The sequence below is a fragment of the Halichoerus grypus genome, chromosome 6 (genome assembly GCF_964656455.1).
Source record: "Halichoerus grypus chromosome 6, mHalGry1.hap1.1, whole genome shotgun sequence".
Classification (NCBI taxonomy): Eukaryota; Metazoa; Chordata; class Mammalia; order Carnivora; family Phocidae; genus Halichoerus; species Halichoerus grypus.
Window position 1 is genome coordinate 31,638,754 of NC_135717.1, and position 17,145 is coordinate 31,655,898.

General features: G+C 54.0%; 2 protein-coding genes across 2 annotated transcripts in view; both read left to right on the top strand.

Moving 5' to 3' along the window:
- Window positions 1-17,145, top strand: part of LOC118528540 (uncharacterized) — a 148,496-nt gene that overhangs the window by 81,346 nt on the left and 50,005 nt on the right. Inside the window, exons 39-42 of the mRNA XM_078074038.1 lie at window positions 4,727-5,035; window positions 5,786-6,015; window positions 6,112-6,273; window positions 7,176-7,253. Coding sequence (XP_077930164.1) covers window positions 4,727-5,035; window positions 5,786-6,015; window positions 6,112-6,273; window positions 7,176-7,253 — 779 coding nt within the window. The remainder of the gene's footprint in view (window positions 1-4,726; window positions 5,036-5,785; window positions 6,016-6,111; window positions 6,274-7,175; window positions 7,254-17,145) is intronic.
- LOC144382028 (uncharacterized) lies at window positions 7,545-15,423 on the top strand. Its single transcript, XM_078073996.1, has 7 exons — window positions 7,545-7,562; window positions 8,222-8,581; window positions 9,505-9,861; window positions 11,072-11,425; window positions 12,718-12,849; window positions 15,029-15,178; window positions 15,280-15,423. Exons 1-7 carry the CDS (start codon window positions 7,545-7,547, stop codon window positions 15,421-15,423), a joined length of 1,515 nt encoding a protein of 504 aa, XP_077930122.1.

Below are 17,145 nucleotides of genomic sequence, written 5' to 3' on the forward strand. Positions count from 1 at the left end.
CCATACTGTATTCCAGAGTGACTGCATCAGCTTGCATTCCCACCAACAGTGTAAGAGGTTTCCTCATTCTCTGCATCCTCGCCAACATCTGTTGTTTCCTGACTTGTTAATTTTAGCCATTCTGACAGGTGTGAGGTGATATCTCATTGTGGTTTTGATTTGTATTTCCCTGATGCTGAGTACCATCAGGGTTTTTCAAAAATGATTTCCATTTTAGAACTGGGATTTCCTATCTGTTCATTCAATACAAGAATATTTTCCTTATGTTCTTGAGCATAGTTATAAGAACTGTTGTAAAATCCTTGTCTGCTAAAATCCTTGTCCTGTTTCTTTGTACGTCTAGGAATTTGAGATTGTATTCTGGACATTTTGAATAATGTAGAGACTCTGAATTCTTTTTTATTTCTCTAAACAGTGTTTCTGTTTGTTTGCTGTTTCTGGTTTTTCTCTTATTTTAGCTGGCAGCTAGGCTCAGAATCCAAACTCTCTCCTCTCTGGGAGGATGCAGCTGAAATCAGTTCAGTTGTCTTATTTTTGCTGGACTGCTTGGAGTCTGTTCCACCCTTGTGAAGTTCAGGGATCAGCAAAGATTTGAACAGAGTTTATAAGTAGAATTTAGGGTTTCCCCTGGGTGTCTTTCTCCAGAATTCCCCACTTTACTTCCCATTTGTTGTTGTTACTTTGAACTCTGTTCTCAGACTCTTGCATCAGTTAGACTACAGATTGCTGTCTGAATGTTGTCCACCTTCATGGCACCAAAAAAGAGTAAACACATGCAAATCATTTAGCACTGGTCATTTCCTCCAAGTGTTAACTCCAATCCAGGGTCTGCCTATTTGTGGTCACTCTCCTGTCACTTCAGATAATTGTTTATTAATTTTGCCTAGAGTTTACAGTTACCATCTTGGGAGCATTGGTCCAGTTAAGCTCCCCCACCATTAATAGAAATGGAACTCCTCCCATGTCTTTTTGACATGTTCCTATATTCTCTGACCACTTCCTTCCTTTATGACCAAAAAGATGTTTCAGTCTCATTTCATATTTTCTGTGACGTGAAATAATCCATTTCTCAAGGATCCTTGGTTCCTTTCAGTGCAAAATAGTATGTAGAAACTAAGATCTGGGTGCTAGGTATGTTTATTCCTACTGGACTATCAGTCCCGGGCCTTCTCAATGGATGGATCTAGAAAATGGAAGCATACACACACACACACACACACACACACACACACACACACACACTCTCTTCTATATCTGCCTACAGATAGATAAGTTTAAAACCATTAGTTCACACTGATGTCCTCAATTTCAGTCTATCCTCAAAAAGCTCATTCTCACTGTTTTCCATTTTCATATTTTTTATTCCCTTCTCCAACAGAAAGAAACCTAGCTCCAATTATCCATAACATGTTTACTTATTTGTTCAGCCCAAGAATACATAGAAAGTAGTTTCAGAGTTACTAACCTATACCTCTATGAAAGTAAACTTTATTAACTAGAATTCAGTATTTGATTAGAGTTCCTTTTGTCTTTGGCCTGAATGTAATGTGGTTGAGATTCATCCAAGTAGTTGTTGAAGGCATAAATCCAAACACTGTGTTCAAAAGTTCGTTAGGATTAATCCCCCTACCCACTCCCATGTGATTCTGTTAATCATTTGAAATACAGTTGGATTCACTGGTTTCTGTTTGTATTCCATTTTTAGGTTTTCCCCTATCCTTACTGATTTTATGTATTTGTTTTTTGATTATGTGAAACATTAACAATGTTCCCAAAGCCAGGATTACACAAAAAGGGACCCTTTGCCCACGCATCCTTGACCCCAGCACCCTAGCTGGACATCTGTCCAGGGCCCAGTGTTTCAGAACCTAAAGACTCTGCTCTTCCCCCAAGAGGTGGATGCCATTCTCTGGTCTGGTAGTAACATTAGCACCAACCCTCCTACTCCCAAATTGGCTAAAATGTGCCCAAACCAAATTTCATGATAAAATAACAAAGGTTTGAAAAAATTAAACCTGGGGCGCCTGGGTGGCTCAGATGGTTAAGTGTCTGCCTTTGGCTCAGGTCATGATCCCGGGGTTCTGGGATCGAGCCCCACGAGCAGGGAGCCTACCTTTCCCTCTCCCTCTGCCTGCCACTCCCCCTGCTATACTCTCTCTCTCTCTCTCTCTGTCAAATAAAAACTCTAAAAAAAAAAATTTAAGCCCATTCAAATAAAAAAATGTCACAGAGAACTCTTCTTGTCAACTTTACTTTGAGTTACACTGATGGTCTCTCTTTCATCCTTTAACACATAACACATATTACTTCATTTTTGAAGGCAATGATTGAGGTATAATTTCTTGGAGTGTAATTTACATATAGGAAAAAACCCTTTATGTTCTGATAAACTCATACAGTTGTGTAGCTACCAACACGGTCTTGATACAGTTCCATCTGTATCATCTCCCCCCAAAGTCTCTTCTTGCCACCCACTGTAGTCAGTCTCTCTCCCACTCTCATCCCTGGCAACCACTGAGCTGTTGTCCATCCCCATAGTTTTGGCTTTTCTATAATGTGACATCAATGGGAACATACAGTATGTAAACTTTTGAGTGTGGTATCTTTTGCCCAACATAATGTGGTCGACACGCATCCAAGTTGTGACACATATCCATAGTTTATTCCTTTTTATTGCTGAGTAGTATTCCGTGGTGTGGAGATACTGCAAATTATCCACTCACAGTTGAAGGACATTTGGGTGGTTTTCAGTATTTTCCAGTTATGAATAAAGCTGCTGTAATGATTAGCCTACAGGTTTTTGTGGGAGTCTATGATTTCATTTCTCTTGAGTAAATACCTAGGAGCGGAATTGCGGGATTGTACAGCAAATATATGTTGAAATCTACAGGAAACTGCCAGACCATTTCACATTCCCACCAGCGTGGTGAGAATCCTTGTTGCGCTGCATCCTTGCTAGCAATTGGTGTTGTCGATTTTTGATTTCGGTGTTTTCAGTTGTGATTTATAATTGAATCCCATTTTGGTTTAAATTTGTGTTTTCCTCAGGACAAATTATGTTGAACATCTTTTCAGAGGCTTATATACTACTTTTAAATTTTCCTGAGCAAAGTGTCTCTTCAAACATTTCCCCACTTAAAAAATTGAGTTGTTTTCTTGAATTCCCAAACTGAATTTGGGAATTATTTACACAAGTCCTTTGTAAGATGTGTGTTTTGAAAATATCTTCTCCCAATCTGTGGCTTTATATTCTTTCACTGGAGTCTTTTGAACAGCGGAGCTTTTAAATTTTGATCAAGTCCAATTGATTATTTTTTTAATGAATAACGCTTTTGCCGTCATATAAGACATCTCTATTTACTAAATCTGAGGCCACGTCTTGGAAGTTTTATGGTTTTAGATTATTAAATTTGGGCTTGTGGTTAATTTTGAATTAATTTGGGTGTATGATTGGGTAAAGATCAAGTTCATTTTTTTACTTGTGGATTTTCAATCATTTCAGCACATTTATTACAAAGACCATCCTTTCTCTGCTGAATTATCTTTGTACCTTTGTCAAATATCAATCAACCATGTGTGTGGGTCTATTCCTGGACTCTATGTTGTCCCATCCAACAATATTTCATTTTTGCTTCTTTTTTTTTTAAAGATTTTATTTATTTATTTGACAGAGAGAGACACAGTGAGAGAGGGAACACAAGCAGGGGGAGTGGGAGAGGGAGAAGCAGGCTTCCCGCTGAGCAGGGAGCCCGATGCGGGGCTCGATCCCAGGACCCTGGGATCATGACCTAAGCCGAAGGCACACGCTTAACCAACTGAGCCACCCAGGCGCCCTATCATTTTCGCTTCTTAATAGTCTAGTGAAATCTTACTCTGGTTATCCATGATTAACTGGTTAGTATCTTAGAGGATATGGTGACATAGGGCCCTACAATGTAAGGAATTTGTAAAAAGATGATCGCAAGATTCTGCGAGAAACTCTATCCGTGTGGAAAGTGCTCTGTACTCTGTGATTGAGATTTGCATGAGTTCTTTGTCTGGAAGCACAGAACAAGGGGGTTTAAAGCAGCCCAGGGGTGCACAAGGGCCTCCTTCATGGAGGTGGTAACCCACGAGTCCAACCTTTGAATGATAGGAGGGGAGGTATAAGGGCAGTTGGACCACACTGAGGCTCTGAAAGAAACTGGTCAGGGCAGGAGATTGAAACGGTTCTGATACGAGCGAGAATTTCCCTATTGCATGAGTTATATATGGGCATGGATTCGCCCAAATGTGTAGAATCTTCTTCTCTGGATGGATGAGACCTCTGAGCAATATTTCTGTCCCTAGAATTCCAGGTTGGATCCCTCAAGTCTTCCTGGGTCTCAGTTTTGTTATCTGTATAATGGGGCCATTCTATCACTATGGTCTGTGACTCTCTTGAGCAGGAATTGAGCACCGGTATTAACGGACACCCCTTGTTAGGCATGCTGCTTCCCCCCTGCCCCCCCCCCGCCCCAAGCCCTTTTGTTTGTGAATTAGCTTGCTTGGTCCTCAGAGCATCCTGGGAGGGAGCTGGTTTAATTTGGTCCATTTCCCAGATGTGCCCCACACCCTGACAAGAGTTAGAATTACATCATGGATCTAGGAGCTTCCTACCCCAGGATCCTTTTCCCTCCTGCCCAGAGCAGCCCAGTCCCCTGGGCTGACCCCCTGCTCTGGACACCTTCTCTGCCATCCTCTGCAGGAACCATCAGGATCACTGCTGACTCAGCTGTGCTGGGCTTCCTCCTGCGGGACAAGCATGAGAAGGCAGGGAACAGCACCAGCGTGCACAGTGTGACCGGCATCCTTCCCCAGAAGAGCAGCCAGGCCTTGCCAAGAGAGCTTTGGCTGAGAGGGCGACTGCAGGCCCAGCCAGGGAGCCTCGGGGGCCAGGCCCGCCTCCGAGCCCACACGGCCAGCCTGGCTCTGGGCGGGGTCTGCACCTGGGGCCCTGGGCACGGCCAGCTCTCAGGCAGCCTGAGCCACAACATCAGCACCTTGAGTGAGGCAGGTAGGAGGGGCGGACAGGGCCGCATGCCTTCCTCCCCAAGGGCTCCCAGTTCCTGAAGCCAAGGGAGGGGGGAGAGAAAGGAGCCTCCAGCTTCCAGCTCTATTTCCTTCCCCTGCCGGCGTCTGTTCTTCATCCAGAACACACAATACAGAGATAGTCGTAGTTCCTGAGTATTGACATGCTTCCAAACCCAGTGGCAGAGAGCCCCTGCTGCCACCCCCTCCCCCAGGGCCCCCCACCACACCACCTCCCCTCCAGCTTCTCAGTCTTGGAAGCTGGTCTAGTGGGGCCTCCACCATATGCTACTGTACCACAGATAGGAAATAGGACACCCAGCTTCTTAGGGACATTTCAGTAAGGCCTGGAGGGGCCCAAAGGTGCAGCAGCTAGGGGAGAGCGAAAGATCAGACCCCCGCCCCCCGCCCCATTCCCCTCCTGCTCTGTGAGAGCCAGTCCCTGTCCCTGGGGGGCTTAGAAATGAGAAGGGGACACCTGACCTTCTCACTCGTGAGTGTGGTACCTGGTGAAATCATCACTGCTGAGGATCGGAAATGGTTTCATGTTGACACTTTCATATGCTTCGCTCAGGTATATTGGGGGAAGTGGGACCTGAGAGGCCAGAGTTTGCCTCAAGGCCTGCCGACCCTGCAGAGAGAAGGTGGGCTCACAGCCGCCCACCCCCTGCCCGCTTAGGGCTCCCATGGAGTGCAGACTAGGCTCAGCCATCTCCGTGGTTCCCTTTGCTCCCAGGACTCCCCTCGGAGGCAGAGATGCTCTTGTCACACACCCACGGGGCTTCCAACCTCTCGGGGAGCCTGGCACTGCGGAGTGCGTGGGGTCAGCTGGACGCTGCCCTCGGCCTGGACTGCCCGGCCCCCGGCGCCGGGGGCGGCAGGCTCCGCGCCAGCCTGGCCCACACGGTGCCCAGCCTCAGGCGCTGGGGCCTCCCCTTCTCCGTGGACAGCCAAGGTCACTTCCAGGTAGGGGGGGTGGGTGGGGGGCTGGCCACGGGGCCCCGGGGCGGGGCGGGGGGAGTAGCGGGTCCGAGGGACACCCACAGCTTCGCTTCTGCCCAGAGCACGGGACACCGCGTGGCGGCCGGGCTGACGGCGAGCGTGGACAGCGAGCAGCTCCGCGTGGCCCTGGAGGCGAGGCGACAGCGCGGCCACCACGGGCTGACCCTGGAGCTGCACCATGGCCTCTCGGCGCTGCTGGGCACCGTGCCCGCGCGGCTCAGGGTGAGTGACCCACCCCGTGAGTGCACCCCAGCTGCCTCTGTCTCTCCAACTTCACGGGTGGGGGTCACCCCACCCAGCGGCTCCTGCCACTGCGCCCCTGCCGCCCGTCCCGGCTAGACCCCTCCCACCCAGCCTGGCCCCTCCCCTGCCACGTTGGCCCCTCCCCTGAGCCCCCATCTTCCCTCCCAACTTCCCACTCTCCCTTCCATCCACCGTCCCTTCCATCCTTGCCATCCTGCCTGTATCTCGTCCTCTTTCTTCTGTCCACTCGTCTTCTCCTCCACCTGTCCTATCACCCCCCCACCTAGTAAAGTTAAAACTGGCCACACCCTGGCCGTCCGCTCGTCCTCTGGGTACCTCCCCTGGAGGAACTTCCAACACTGCAGAAGGAAGGGAGGGCGAGCGCAGCTGACTCTTGCGTTAGTCTCCAGAATGAAAAGCAGGAAGCCCCGTGTGCGCTGGCGCTCGGCCGGCCGCACCCTCCGCAGTGTGTGGGAGGTGGGCCGAGCGATTCGGGCACCCCGCGTGCTGCAGCCAGGCTACCTCACCTCCTCACTGACCGGTTGCGTGACTTCGGGCAAGGTGCTTACTCTTTCTGTGCCTCAGTGTCCTAATCTGCAAAAAGCGACTGCTAACAGTTCCTAGAACCAGTTAGAACCTGGCACACGCAGGCCCCGTGAGGACGTGAGCTCTGGTTCCCTCGGTTTAATGAGGATGCTGTGGGTTAGCGCTCGGGCTTCTGGACTTCTCTTTGGGGGGTTATTTTCCACAAAGGGAGGTGGGGTTGAGCCGGATGTGTGCGCTCCATGTGGGCTCTAGGTTGGGGGAAGAGGCCTCCCGTTGCTACGTTCCCCAGAGTGGCCGTCAGCAGGCCCCCCTCCCCGCCCTGCTGGTCTCCGCAGGTCAGCTGTGCTAGAGACGCCTCGCCTGACCAGCTGTCAGGGCTGTGCTGGGGGGACTTCGCCAGGCAGCCTCTCGAGGTACATGGGTCTCTGTTATAGGTGGGACAGTGGTGGCAGATGGTGGTCCAGCGTAGGTAGCTCCAAGCTCTCCTGGGCCGGGGCACAAGTGAACAGTGGTTCCTCTCTATCACAGGCAGATCGTGACAGGGAGACCTCCCTGAGCTCTGGCAGGTCCTGTGGCTCCTGGACCCGGGGTGCACTAGGCATGGGGCAACCACAGGGCTGCCTGCAGACCTTGTCAGTGCTGCTCTGCAGGCAACTGAGTGGGCAGCTGGTTGCAGGCCTGGCCTGGCTGAGCTCTGTGGCCTGATGGCAGTGGAGGGGGACGTAGCCCAGAGGACTGCCTGGAGGAGGAGGACAGAGGTGTTCTGCTCCTGAGGCCCGCCACCCTAGCCTGGCCGTGTGCTAGCGTCCCCCACAGGAGCTGGGTCACACTGGGGCCTAAATGGTGGGAGGGTTAACTAAGAGAATAGGAGGGTCAGGACTGAAAGGGTTTCAACGGGCTGGACAGAGGGGCTGCCTCCCCCCCCCCCATCAGATTGAAGAGTCAGGGCACGTGGAATTGGCAGCTGCAGGCATGGCACACACTTGGGGGAGGGGCTTGCTAGAAAGAGTAACTGGAGAACGGTTGGGACGGGAGCGGTGAATGGATAGCCCTTCCCTCACATAGCTGTGGTCTGGAATGCTGGGAAAGAGCTAGAAATCAAGGCGTTCCTCAGTTCTAGAGCAGCTCAGCAAATCCAGGCCTATGGGGAGGGGGACATCAGGGACCCTGAAATGCTCTGAGAGGACACGTGACTTGTCGCCATTTTCAGCTCTTCAGAGAGAAGCACATGGGCAGGACTAGAGTTTGTTCACTGGGTTTGTGGGTGGCCCAGCGGTTGGGGGCTCCCTTGACCACCCAGGCCAGGTAGAGAGTGAACCACTACTTGGTGGGGTGTTGTAGGGACACCTGCTCGGCCTCACCGTGCCTTTCTCGGGGGCAGAATCTGGCTGTGTTGTCCTTGAATGGCTCCCTCCTGGTCCACACCCGCACGGCCAGCCTGGCAGCTCAGGTATCTTCTGGGGACACGTTCGCCCGGGCCCACGTCCACACAGCCTGCGGCCACCGCCATACCCATCTGGATGCCAGCCTCCAGCACGCATGGCCCCCCCTTCAGGCTCTGGGGGTTGCCCCCGACAACCACATCCAGCTGTCTGTGGGGGGGCACGAACCCCCCAGGGCCAGGCTGGAGGTGGCCCTGGGCCAGTGCACCCTGACCGCTCGTGGGGATATTGGTGCTGAGGTCAACACCACTCACATCAACTGGACCCTGTCCCTGGTGAATCGCTGTCCTCTGCTGGAGGTAAGCCCCCTCCCCGCCCGGCAGTGCAGGGGCCTGGCAGGGCTCCCGCCCCCTCTATATTATTAACTTCTTACTGTATACCCAGCTCTGCACTCAGCATGAGAAACTTCCATCCTGACTTTGGGGGATGCATCGACTACAAAGCTTTGAGCCAAAAATGGAACCCGAACTTAGTTTTCTCCCTTTTCACAAAGGGGCCCCCTTGGTTGTCTTCCTTTCTGGGGCTCAAGTTGATTCTTTTCTCCTGATCTTGCTAATCCTGCCCCCAGGATTCAGGGTCTGGGAGTAATCAGGAGAACATTAAGAAGTAACAGCTGACTTTTGTGAGCACTGTATGCTGAGGCTTCTCAGACATGCTCCCCAAATCCTCACCCCCTCTAGGAAGGGGCTGCTTGTGTCCCTAGTCCCAGGGTCTGGGGCCCAGGGAAGTTGGGAGATCAGAGTGGAATTAACCCCATCCCTCCCCTCTCATTCCCATCTTGGGTTGGTGCCTCCATGTGGGGCGTGTCGTCAGCCCCCGTGGGACAAGTTACTTAGGCTCTCTGCCCTCCAACCAACGATCGTTGATATCGATGCTGAATTTCCAATAGCCGGTGCTTTCCGGGTGCCTGGCTCTGGCCAGCAAGTCCCAAGTATTAGCTCATTGACATCTCCCAGTGACAGGTTGCTGTGATCAACCCCCATTTCCCAGATGGATAAACTGAGGTTGCAGGTTCAGAAAGATAGAGTCAGTGTTGGAGCCAGAACTGGAGCCCACGACTGTCAGTGGGGTACCCAGGGTATCGGCCACTTCGCAGAGGGAGGTGCCAGTGGAGTTGAGGCCATAGGGTGACACCACCCTCTTCCCAGCCAGGCCCGTCCCCAGCTCCCCGACCTTGGCTTCTGAAGCTGCCCTTAAATCCAGCCACTTCTCCATATTCCAGGTGACGGGCATTCCGCAGGCCCTGCACTCCGAAGGCAGCCTGAGCTGGGGCCCCTGCGAGGTCAGTCTGGCCACGGGCCTCCGCAGTGACCGTGGGGATGCCCACCTGCAGTTGGCCCGCACCTGTGGGCCCCAAACCTCGGTCATCGGGCGCCTGGCCCACTCCCTGCCCCCGCTGGGCCGCCTGGGCCTGCCACCCAGCAGCGCCATCAGCCTGGCCGTCCGGCCCCGCCCTGCCGCCCGCAGCTCCCTGGCCGTCCAGCTGGGGCCATGCCGGCTGCAGGGCACGCTGGAGCAGCGCCCCGGGAACCAGAGCGCATGGACACTGGCCAGCAAGCCCGGCTGCCCGCTGCTGGAGGTGGGTATGGCAGCCAGCAGGGCAGCCGGAGGGGCCTCCAGAGCCCCTGCCAGTGTGCGGCCTGGGCCTGGCTGGCTCCCTCCTCCAGGCGCTTCCCGAGACCCCAGTTGCTATTTCCCAGATCCTCTCTCCAACACTCGGTTCCTCTCTAGTCTCGTATTCCCGTTTGGCGGACGGGAAAATCGAGGCCGAGAGAGCTAAGGGTCACTCAGCGCTGTGCAACAGAAGGACCACAGACTTGGAATTTATGAATTTGTCTTTTCAGGGAAATTCTGAGTGCAGAAAGGCAATGAGGGGCACTCACCTCTTCTGAGGGTGGGGACAGGCACGTGTTGGTTATGAGACCACAGCCTGGGCTTTATCCGGGCCAAGAGATGGTCTGAGAAGTGTCCTGTGATGTTTGGGGGAGGGGAACCCAAGTCTCAAGAAAGGGGGACACTGAGTCAGACAGGACTGGCGTCCTCATCTGAGGGGGACAGGCACCCTGCCTGTCCCCTTGTCTCTCCCCCTCCCGATGGAGCTTCCTGGGGGTAGGGATAGGGTCTGGTCCCCTCGGCATCCCGAGCACTCGCAGATGCCCTGCCACTATTAAATGACCCGACTGAGCCGTGAGAGCGTAAAGCATCATGGGAGGCCCACCGACTCGAGCTCTAGGATGAAGGAAAAGTTCTTCCTTTGCGTCCAGGACGATAGCCAGTAACCACATGTAGCTACTGAGCATGGTGCTCACCAGTGCAACCGAGAAACTGAGTTTCTCCTTTTACTTCCTTTTAATTTAAATCGCAACAGCCCCACGTCGTTAGCGACTATCCTATTGGACGGCCTAGATTAGAGGCACAGATAGATCAGGTACAGACCTCAGCTCTGCTGGTACCCCCTGGTACCCTGGGCATGCGCTTTGCCTCTTTGAGCCTCAGTATCCCCATCTGTCACGTGGGGACAGTGACTACCCAGCTCAGGGCTGGGAACAGGCTGAAGAGAGGTGGTTCCTGCAGAGCACTTAGCATGAGGCTGTGGGGGTACTGAGTTTCTACACTGGATAGTTGTGTTTTGTGATTACTGCTGTTTTGTTGTTATCTGCATGGGGTGGGGGGAGCAAGGGAAGCACAGATTGGGGGGCTGGGGGCTGGAGGGATTAGAGGGTGGCTGATGGAGAATCGGGTTCGCTCCTGACCTGGGACCTCTCTCTGAACCCCCTCTGGTCTGGCAGGGCCTGGGCCTCCCAGCAGGGACAGAGCTCATTGGCTCCCTGCAGGCCGCAGGTGGGGAAGCAGAGGCATCCGGGGCCCTCGCATGGGCCGGCCAGACCGCCTCCCTGACCTTGGCGGCGGCCGTGCACCAGTCCGAGGCCACACTCCGAGTGAAGCTAAGTCACGCGCTGCCCGCATTGCGGGCCGTCCCCCCGGAGGCCTTGCTGACTGTCCAGCTTGGGTGGGAGGCCGGGCACCGGCTGGGTCTGGAGCTGCAGGTGGGGGCCTGTGAGCTGCAGGGCAGTGGTGAGCTGCTCCTGGACCGTGGGCTACGGTGGCAGGTGCTCGCCCAGAGCTCCTGCGAGGCCCTGCAGGTAGGTGGCACTTCGGTGTGGGGGGGGAGTGGGCCTCAGGGTCTCGAGGGGGCAGGGCAGGGGCCTTCTTTTCGACCACTGGAGAAACAAGGGGGATTGACTGAACCCCAGAGGAAGGGACTCATCAAATACTTATTGAGCCCACTCTGTGCCCTGGAAATACAGCCATGAACCAAGCAGAGGTAAATGCCTGCCTGGGGGAGACAGGCAATCCCCGGCATACATCAGTGAAGGGCAGACTCTGTTACCTAGTGATAAGGACTACGGGGAGGCAGAAAGTGGGAATGGGGGATGAACGACAGGACAGATACTGCAATTTTTTATAAGTCGATCAAGATTGTCCCTAGAGACAAGATGACATTTGAGCAGAGACTTGAAGGAGAGGAAGGAGGAGCCGTGTGGAAATCTAGGGAAAGAGCCTTCTAGGCAGGGCCAGTGCAAAGGCCCTGAGGCAGAGCCAGAGAGGCAAGGGCGTTTGCTAGGACCAGGGTCAGCAAACCATTTCTCTAAAAGTCCAGAGAGTAAAGATCTTCAGCTTTGCAGACCGTGCAGCCTCTGTTGTAACTACTCAGCCCCGTGGTTATAGCCCGAAACACCATATAAACAATATATACACAAATGGGCGTGACTGTGTTCCAATAAAGCTTTATCACAGCAGGTGGTGGGCTGGATTTGGCCCGTGGGCCATCGTTCACTGACTCCTGTTTTATGAAAAGCACATGAGGTGGGAGGGTACTCAGATTCAGGATCCTTTGTAGAGGCTGAGAGAGAGGACTGGGTGGAAGTTGGGGTATGGGGGTTTGAGAGAGGGGGTGGGGGAGCAGGGTGCTCCTTCTGCCAGGCGCTAAGGTGAGGAGCCAAAAGATGCTCTGTGTACCAGCCTTGCTGTCAGTTTTCTGGAGGGTTCCCGTGTGTGTTGGGAGCAGATGTCTGGGTTTGCCCGGGGAGGGGGAGAGCCAAGAAGGGGGAGGATTTCCAGCTCCCCTGGTTTCGAGACTCTTGGGCAGGTTGGTTCACAAGACCGGGTTCTCCTGGCTGCCAAAATCGGATCCCTGGGGATTCGGGGAGGGCGGGGAGGCAGGAGGGGAAGTTCAGCAAATAGCGGAGAGCTACCGACAGGGGGCCCTCGGGCACTTTGAGAGAGTGATCAAAGTCACAAACCCTCTCCTAGAAAGACATTCACGCCCCATTGGGTGGACAGTTCAAGGGAGAGGCCATGGGACCCCTGATGCCCATTTTGAACCCTGTCCTGGTCAAGAGCCCTGCTTTCGTGTCTCTTTAAACCCCTCCAGGCCCTGGGGGTCCCGGGCCGAGTCAACAGCTCCGGGACCGTGGCCGTGAACTCTGTGGCTGCGGACGCCTGGGTTCTGGTCGCCGTCGACAACAGTACACTGCAAGGGCTGCTCATCCTCAAGGCTACAGAGGTGAGGGCATGGGCGTCGGGGTGCCTGGGGTGGCCAGGGAAGGGGTGCTGAGGCCCGAGGAGAAGCACCGGGCACTCGCCTAGCTCCAAAGAGGCCCCGGGAGATGGGAGCCTCAGGACCCATACGTGGAGAATGAGGCTTCCAAGAAGAAGCCCCTCGGCCCCCCGCTTTTCTCTTGCTTGTTTGCTTAAAAAAAAGTTTTATCGAAGTGCAGCATAAATACTATAAGGAGGGTGCAGAGATGAAAAATGCTCAGCTTGGTGAAATTTTCGCAAACCAAACACCACCTACCTCAAGGCACGGAATGTGACCAGAACCCTAGAAGCCCCGCTCTGGCCCCCTTCCACTCACCAGCCAGGCCCAGGAGTCCCCATGCACGCACGTTCTTGACTGTCACGTCCGTAGAAGCACACAGCGTGTTCCTTTTCACAGCTCCCTCCTCTTGTCAAACATTAATTAAACACAAATTTATTAAACACAAATTAAAATTAAACACAAATAAACATTGTGTGGGGCGCCTGGGGGGCTCAGTCGGTTAAGCCTCTGACTCTTGGTTTCAGCTCAGGTCGTGATCTCGGGATGGTGAGATCGAGCCTCGCGTCGGGCTCTACGCTCAGCGTGGAGTCTGCTTAAGACTTTCTCTCCCTCTCCTCCTCCTTCCTCCCCTCAAACAAAGAAGTACATCTTAAAACAACAACCCATTATGTTTGTGAGGTTGCATGGCTTGTTGCCAATCATACCTCATTGCTGTATAGTATTCCACAGTGCGCGTATATTATAAATCCTCTGTCTGTTCTACCAATTAGCTTTTGGGTGGTGTCATCCTTTTACTGTACATCTTATGAATTAATCATGTACCTGTTTTTATTTTGTTTTAAAAATTTTTATTGTGGTAAAATATAAAATTTACCATCTCGGGATGCCTGGGTGGCGCCGTCAGTTAAGTGTCTGCCTTCGGCTCGGGTCATGATCAGGTCTTGGGATCGAGCCCCGCATAGGGCTCCCTGCTCAGCGGGAAGCCTGCTTCTCCCTCTCCCACTCCCCCTGCTTGTGCGCTCTCTCTCTGACAAATAAATACCTAAAAATTTTTTTTTTTTTAATTTACCGTCTTAACCATTTGTAAGTATAGAGTTCATTAGTCTTCTGAATATTCACGTTCTTGTGCAACCCTCCCCACCATCCATCTCTGGGACTCTCTTCACATTGCAAAACTGAAACTCTATCCCCATGACCCAGTAACTGCCCATTCCCTGCTCCCCCCAGCCCCTGGCAACCCCCCTTCTACCTTCTGTCTCTTTGGGTTTGACTACTCAAGGTACCTCCTACAGGTGAAATCACACAGGATCTTTTTGTGACTGGCTTCTTTCGCTGAGTGTCATGTCCTCAAGGTTCATCCATGTTGTAGCAGGTGTCAGAATGTCCTTCCTTCTTAAGGCTGAGTAATACCATCATCCGTCAGCCGATGCTCAGGTTGCTTCCTCCCTTTGGCTATTGTGAGTAGCGCTTCTATGAGCACGGTCATGCAGATACCTTCTCAAGACCCTGCTTTCAATTCTTAGGGACGTAAGTGTCCGGTTTTTGCCTCTTACAAATAGCGCTGCCTCAAGCACGCTTGCATGTGTTTGAATGAACACGCACCGAGTGGAATCGCTAGATCAGAGGGTGTGTGTAGGTTCAGCTCTGCCTGCTTGATTTCATGTGAACTCGCTGGCCTTCCCAGAGCTCCCTGGGAGAGTCACTAACCATCACTTAAGTGTGCGGAGCAACCTTGCAAGTCATTCTGCACGTCATTCTGTGAGCATCATCTGAATGTCTCGGGAGTTTTTATTTGTCTCAGGGCCAGGTGTTTTTCCTTCCTGCTGTCTCCCAACCTGCAAGGCGTGTCCTTCTCAAACATTCTGTGGGTCCCTCCCTGTACCTCGCCGAAGACTCTCTTTCTGAGGTTCTTTTCCTGGGCTCCTCCCAGTGAACTTTGTGCTTGCCGCTTACTTTCTATCAGGCATCCCAAATGCACTCACTGCATTTGCTGGAAATTCTCCTGTTTTTCTACGGTGCGGTCGGCAACAGGGAGGGGGAGACAGGAGGCTTGATTTCATTCTGAGCGGTTTATGTTCCCCTCTGTGGGCGAGCCTGGCCACCTCCCAGGCACTGAGTTCTTGTTTCTCTTACTGCTCTGCAGAGCCGGCAGGAGGCGGAGATGTTGCTCACACACGGCCCGGCCCAGCCCAGCCCCGCGAGCCTCCCCGCCCGGGTGCTGCTGGAGCTGGCCACCGAGAGCCATGGACCCGGCTACAGACGCTCCCTGCGGGTCGCACTGGACGGCAGACAGGTGTGCAGTTCTGCGAGTGGGGCCTCCGGGAGCTGGGGGGTCTTGGGGGTTGTGGGGACAGCCCAGCCCAAGGCCCGGGTCTCAGTCGTCCACGCCGGCAGGTGTCCGAGGAGCTGACGTTCACTCGGCAGCCAGAGCACATCTCCCTGGACTACACCCTCGAGCACAACATCCCCGCGCTGCGGACGCTGTGGGTGGAGGACAAGCTGGGCCTGCAGGTCAGCCTCGGCGAGCGCCAGTGGTAATGGAAATCCGTGCGTGCGTGCGTGCATGCATTCAACAAACATTCTTGGAAGGATGGTGGAGTCAAGGGGGTGGTGGAATAAGGTTCAGGCCTCCTCGGAGCCTCAGTCTCCTCCTCTGGAAACTGGGGATAACGCTCCTTTCGCTCCTTTCCCTAGCCCAACCACGCCCCTGGGATGGTTGCACATTCTCCTTTTCCAAAGCCTCCCTGCGGACCCAGTGCTTGTCCTCGACCCCCTTTTAAGCCTTCTCCACACGCTCTCTCCCTGGACGGGCTGCGCCAGTGGCTCACTTGGGTGCCATCCATTCAGTGAAGCTCCCCATTGCTCCCTCCCCTGGACCCCAGACCTGCAGATCCATCTGCTTGTGTATCCCCACTTGGGGCCTGGTGGGCACCCGGCTTGCCCAACCCCGCCCCCTGCCCCTCCCATTTCCCCTCATCCCCCCCCAGCAGCACAGGCAAAACCCTCGGTGTCGTCCTCCATCCCTGTTTCACTCACACACACCAGACCCCGCCTTCCGCAGATGCTGGTGCACCCTCCCGGATGAACCCGGAGCCCGACCCCTTCTCCCCATCTCCAGCTTTGTCACCTGCTCCAGGCCACCTGAGGTCACACCTGGGGTCCAGCCACCTAGCTGGGCCCCCGCCTTCCACCCCTGCCTCCTTGGGTCTCTACCCAGAGCCCCTCCACATCCATTTGAGTTCCTCAGACACCAGCCTGGCCCCAGAAAGCCTCGTGCAGAGATCTGGTCCTGTCCCCTCTCTGAGCTCACCCCCTGGGACCCTCTGTAAAGATGCCCTTGTTTCTCCTCTGCCGCTCAGAGCACTTCTGGGACCAGCTGGATGGGGACTACCCCCGCCAACCCACCCGCAACCAATTTGCCGGTGCCCCCTTCCCTGCACGTGGATGTGTTCAGCCCACCCCAGAGCCCCGGAGCCCCACAGTTGAGGGATTTTCATGGAGGCTTCATCCCATGAGCATGATGGATCGTTAACTCACTCTGCAGCCCCTCCTCCCCTCCCTGAGGATGGGGGCCGGGGCTGAAGGCTCCAATTTCTCACCAGGGCTTGGTCTTTCTGGGGAGCCCACCGAGAGTCACCTCAGTAGAACAAAAGAGCTTGTCTCGCCCAGGAAATTCTAAGGGATTTAGGAGCTCCGTGTAAGATGCTCCTCTCCCCCACTCACTGGGGAGCTCGCAAGGGTGGGAGCTCTGTGTCAGGAACGGGGATCACAGACCAAGTATGAGCAGGAAGTGGGGACAGAGACGTATATACCTACGCCTGGGTATTTCTTAAAATCTCACACCCTCCCTGATCGCTTTCTCTTTTCCATCATCTTCCCATCACCGGGCCCGCGATGCCTTCTGCCTCGTCCTGGTCTCGTCTCCCACAGCCGGCGTTCGGGCTGCACGCGCTCTGCATGCCTGTGTTTCGTGCAGGACTGCATCTCTGGGTGCAGAACCGGGCCCGGCACATAGTAGGTGCTCAGCCAGCATCACTGAAGGCCGGGGCAACTCTTCCTGCTTTTACAAAGCGGCTGACGTCACGCAGCGGGGGGCTTTATGCCGCGTGCCCGGATGGGGTGCAGAGGTCGCAAACGCAAAGCCTTCGGGGACCAGGCGGAGAGCTGAAATGGGTTGGGTGGGCTGCCGGGGGACTTAGAGAGCTCATGCCCTGTCGAAAATCTTCCAAAGTTACGTATAAATTTTGCCAACTTTTTTAT

Bases quoted from the DNA above. Each gene is read 5' to 3' on its own strand.
- LOC144382028 (XM_078073996.1), top strand. The intron at 11,426-12,717 runs GTAGGTGGCACT...AAACCCCTCCAG, and splicing joins GCTCCTGCGAGGCCCTGCAG to GCCCTGGGGGTCCCGGGCCG. The intron at 15,179-15,279 runs GTGTGCAGTTCT...CCACGCCGGCAG, and splicing joins TCGCACTGGACGGCAGACAG to GTGTCCGAGGAGCTGACGTT.